General features: G+C 45.3%; 1 protein-coding gene across 1 annotated transcript in view; it reads left to right on the top strand.

Moving 5' to 3' along the window:
* Positions 1-1,866, top strand: part of CLRN3 (clarin 3) — a 24,613-nt gene extending 22,747 nt beyond the window's left edge. Inside the window, exon 3 of the mRNA XM_006867437.1 lies at positions 1,595-1,866. Within this exon, the coding sequence (XP_006867499.1) occupies positions 1,595-1,866 (272 nt within the window). The remainder of the gene's footprint in view (positions 1-1,594) is intronic.
* The last annotated feature ends 3,090 nt before the right edge of the window (positions 1,867-4,956 follow it).

Raw genomic sequence — 4,956 nt, 5'->3', positions numbered from 1 at the left:
GTTGTTGTTGTTGTTATGTGCCATCGAGTCGGTTCTGACCCATAGCGACCCTGTACAGGGTTTCCAAGGCTGTAAATCTTTACGGGAGCAGAAAGCCTCGTCTTTCTCCTGTGGAGCGGCTGGTAGTTTTGAACTGCTAACTACCAAGCAGGAAGGGAGATGTTACATGGAGGGGGTTGCAGCCAGTGTCATACCAACTTCACAACAACAACAAGATATATACACAATGCACATATTTGTATGTACTATAAATATATCCATGTCTGTCATTGTTGTTAGTGCCGTTGAGTCAGTTACAACTCATAGTGACCCTGTATAGGGTTTCTGAGGAACAACTGGTGATCTTGAACTGTCGACCTTGTGTTTCAAACTGAAAGAAAAAGTCACACAGAGGGCTTTGGGGCTTAGGATCACATTCTTGGGAGACAGTCAAGTCAATTGGCATTACATAGTCCACAAAGACAACACTCTCCATCCCCTCTGTGGTCTTAATACCTAGCAAAGATACAGCCGTTGATCTCTTCCATCTGGAGGGAAGAAGAGTGAAGAAAGTCAAAGACTCGAGAAAACAACGAGTCCAAAGAACTAAAGGACCGTGTGAACCAAAGTCTGCACCAGCCTGAGACCAGAAGAATTAGATGGTGCCCGGCTTCCACTGCCCTTCACTCTAACTGGGATCACCGAAGGTTCTGGATAAAATGAGAAACAAATGTAGAACTGAATTCAAAATCATAAAAAAGATGAGACTTACTGGTCGGTTAGAGACTGATGGAACCCCCAAGACTGTGGGTGGCCCTTAGACACCCTTCAAACCTGGAACTGAACCCACCCCTGGGAATCACCTCTCAGCCAAACAACAGACAGACCTATAAAGTGTTCCTCAGAACAGTCAACCATGCGAGACCCAAAGAGCACTGTTTGTCCCAGGACAAAACTCACAGGGCAGGTGGGGTAGGGAGGCAGGCCGAGTGGAAAGGGGGAACCCAGGGAGGAAGCAGGAAGGGAGATGTTACATGGAGGGGGTTGTAGCCAGTGTCATACCAGAAAATATATATACATTGTCAAATGGAAAACTAATTTGCTCTGTAAACTTTCACCCAAAACACAACGAATTAACAACATAAAATGAGTTCAGAGAGGAGAGCCTTCCTGCTTAAACACAGGCAGTGGCTACCTACTGTGTATGGAGAGAAACTCAAGCCTCCAAGTGGGTTTGGGGTCATGACTAAAAGTGTGTAGACTCCCATGTAGCTATTCAGTCAATACCCATAGTACAGATGATCCGTAACTAAACACACACTGCCATCGAGTCAATTCCGATTCATAGAGACACTAAATAGTCTCCGAGACTGTACGTCTTTACAGACCAATCCCTAAATAGTCTCCTAGGCTATACATCTTTACAGACCGGTCCCTAAATAGTTTCTGACAGTGTAAATCTTTACAGGACTAGACAGCCTCATCTTACCCCCATGGAGTGACTGGTGGGTTTGATCAGGCAATACCTAACCCACTAGGGCTCCTTGTAAAGAAACTAAACGCCATGAAATCAATGTGCTGCTGTGTTGTTTATGAAACTTCATCTTCTTTTCAGCATCCTTTATTCTCCTCGCCATGCTCCTATTTGTGGGGAACACGCAGTTCAACCAATTCTCAAAGACGCTGTCTCAGGCTCTCTACCCAACAATTGTCCATACTGGAGGGACCCACAGCTATGGATACTCCTTTTGGCTTTTACTGCTGGTCATTCTTCTAAATATAGTTTCTGTGGCCATCATCATTTTCTACCAGAGGGCCAGATACCAGCGCAAGCAGGAACAGAGGAAGCCGATGGAATATGCTCCGAGGGACGGGATTTTATTCTAAAGGGGTATTTATTATATGGAAGCTCCCTTGGTAGAGGGACTTGGCTTGTTGGGACTATTTGTACAGTGAAGAGAAACCCCAGGTAACTGTCATTTTGTGACCACTTTTGTATGTCACCACACAATGTCCTTTGAAAGAGTTCCCAGGAGGCTGAGGAAGATGAATGGGAAAAGGTCACTGTGGGTCTATAGCACAAAGCAATAGAATGATTAGGAACCTATGCTCCCTGTGAACTTGGTCTTGATACTGAAGACAATAAAGGCTTGCCTAACACCTTTCCTTTGAGTAACCAGAAGCACCTTGGTGGTGGTGGTTATGTGCCGTGGAGTCGCTTCCGACTCATAGCGATCCTGTACAGGGTTTCCGAGGCCGTAAATCTTTATAGGAGCAGACCGCCTTATCTTTCTCCTGTGGAACAGCTGGTAGTTTCGAATTGCTGACTTTGCGGTTCACAGCCCAATTTGTAACCACTACGCTACCAGGGCACCTTACAACCTGTAAAGTCATTGTCCTCAGGAGGGACCAGGTAGTTTTATTCCACTCAATGGATGAAGACTTTTAGTTACAGAGGGATCAGAACGTGTGTCCACGACCCCGTATTGGAAGCAAATGGAAGAACTTAGGGTTACACACATGGTCTCTGGACTCTCAAACCCAATGTTGGGTTGTTCTTGTTAAGTGCTATAAATATATCCATGACTGTTGTTGTTAAGTGCTGTCGAGTCGGTTCTGACTCATTGCGTAGAGGCACTGCATATGTGACCTACAAACTCATTTTTAGGTTCCAGGTGGGGTTTTTAAAGGGAAGAGCTTAGAACAGAAATAAGTTCAGGGAAAGAAGGCTATAGCCCTGCTGTCTATACGCTAAGGAGACTAAGTTCTATATGGTTAGTGGAAAATGAGTGTGGACAATTCAGTCAAAATGGTAAGGCCATAGTGCAGTTCTAACACCCCATCAACCCCATCATCCACAGTTCCTGCAGGCTTGACACAGGGGGAGTTGGTGTCTTCCTTCATTAGCAGACTTCTGTCGATCTGGAGACAAGAGAAAAATGGAGGAGGACAAGATGTTTATTTGCAGGCTCCCCTAGGCAGGCACCATACACACACTGGAAGCCACGACTTGGGTGGCCCTTAAGGTACCAGTGGGTGAGTCTGACTCACAATTTCATGAGAAGATGGTGGGAACCAGGAAAGTAAAACATGGCACCAGAATGGACTCCATGACTCTGCCAGAAGACATTTCCCCAGAAAATCACTTAGAGAACTTTTTATGCTTGAATATCCCACAAGTTAGCCAAGCGGAACCTTGACAAGATTCTGAAACAAATGCTAATCATTTCTTTGTGGAGCAAAAGGAACAGGATTCCTATGTACTCCACTGAGCACAAACTCTTGGGACAAAAGATGTATCATTTGCAAAATTGTCAATGGCTAACAGCCTTGGTACCTTGTTATTTTCACAAGCTGTGTTAGAAATATTTCTCTTCATTTAAGTTCCTGTGAAGTGGTGAAACACCATGCTAACCCAGGAGCTGACCTCCCCCACCAGCGGACTTCCTGTTCTGTAGCCAAGATAAGCATTTAAAAATAACTACTTAGAATCCGTTCAAAGTAGTTACTCACAAAATTATGCTAATTCTTTGAAAGGTCAGTTCACTGTGGGGTCCAGCGGACCCCATTGCAGTTAGGTGTCTTCAGTTAGGGCAGTTCCCACCGTCAAATCTGACTGACGTAAAATAACCAATTACAGCAGCCTTCAGAGATGCTGGGGCTCCTGTTGCAAATTTGTTTCTCACCATTGTGGTAAGAGATGTGACTTTGGGTCACTCCCATGGGAGGATCTGTGTGTTCTGATGAATCCATTCTACCATGCCAAATTTCCTAAGCCTTTAGACTCTTTCTGCAGTACGCCAAGACAGGTCTGATATTTCAATTTGACCTAGTGTAGGTCAGCACTTAATCCACGCTTCAGTGAACCAACCAAAGAAACTTTTAGACCCTTTTCTAACCTCTCAAGGGAAACACTGAATGAAGGGTCTGTGTTTACTGGGCTCATGTCAATAAACTCCTACTGACCCAACACTATGTTCTTGCATTATTCTCTTATACCCTAACCAGCTATTTCCACACATATCCCCCAGGGTTCTCTTTGTGTATATTATAAAAACCCAGAAATTCTCACCAAGTGAGGTGTACCTCTTCCGGGGTCACACTTTGTGCTTTACCTCTTGGGCCTTGCTGGGATAGGTTTAGGTGCTAAAATGGTTGGTGGGGGTGGGTCTGGGGGACCTTCAGCAATGTTATTGAAGTCAGCTGCCTTAGGCGATGTCGCAGGTCATGCCCGTGATATCTCTGACAAAGATTCTTACTGTTTTCTTCTTTTTTTAACTTTGTATTGTGAATTGAGTGCAGGTTTACAGAGCAGATCATCAGTTTTACATCCAACAAATCAGGTACTTTCCTTCACTACATGGTTGCAATCCCCTCCCTGCACCAACAGTTCACAGCATTGACCTCTATTCACATAAACCCCGCATTCTTCCTGGTGTCTCCCACCACCCCATCTTTCCTCTGCCAACCTCCCTCTGGTTGTAATGTCTGTCCTGCCACGCACATCAACGTGTGCATGGATCATTTCCTCCTCCCCCCAGAACCATCATAGATAGTTCTTTTATCAAGAAAATCCCCCCTGGGGGTGGGGGGGGGGGGGGGGGAGAAGATTGAGCTGATCCAAGCTGATGAACTTAACCTATGCATACGAATGCAGTGACACAAAAGAGGCAACAAATTCTTACAGCAAGAAACATCCCCACCCCCTCCACACACAGAGTAGACAGAGAGGGGCAACTTGGACATTGGATACCCAAATGGGGAGGGAGGGACTACAAAGGCAAGAAGTAACTGGCTTACAAGCTTTCAAGAGGGAACCTAGAGCTAGGGGGCATGGAGGAAGGCAGAGTCACCAGTGAGTACTATCCAATTTGTCTAGGTGGAGCTGATGAAATGAAATACAGATGGGTAACGTGCGATACTGTAGTGAATAATGGTTATCAAGACGGATTGTGAGTGTTGGAAATGCAAGGGTAG

This window comes from Chrysochloris asiatica, unplaced genomic scaffold, assembly GCF_000296735.1.
Source record: "Chrysochloris asiatica unplaced genomic scaffold, ChrAsi1.0 scaffold00105, whole genome shotgun sequence".
Taxonomy (NCBI): Eukaryota; Metazoa; Chordata; class Mammalia; order Afrosoricida; family Chrysochloridae; genus Chrysochloris; species Chrysochloris asiatica.
The sequence above is the reverse complement of the archived record's forward strand: the minus strand, read 5'-3'. Positions and strand labels throughout refer to the sequence as shown.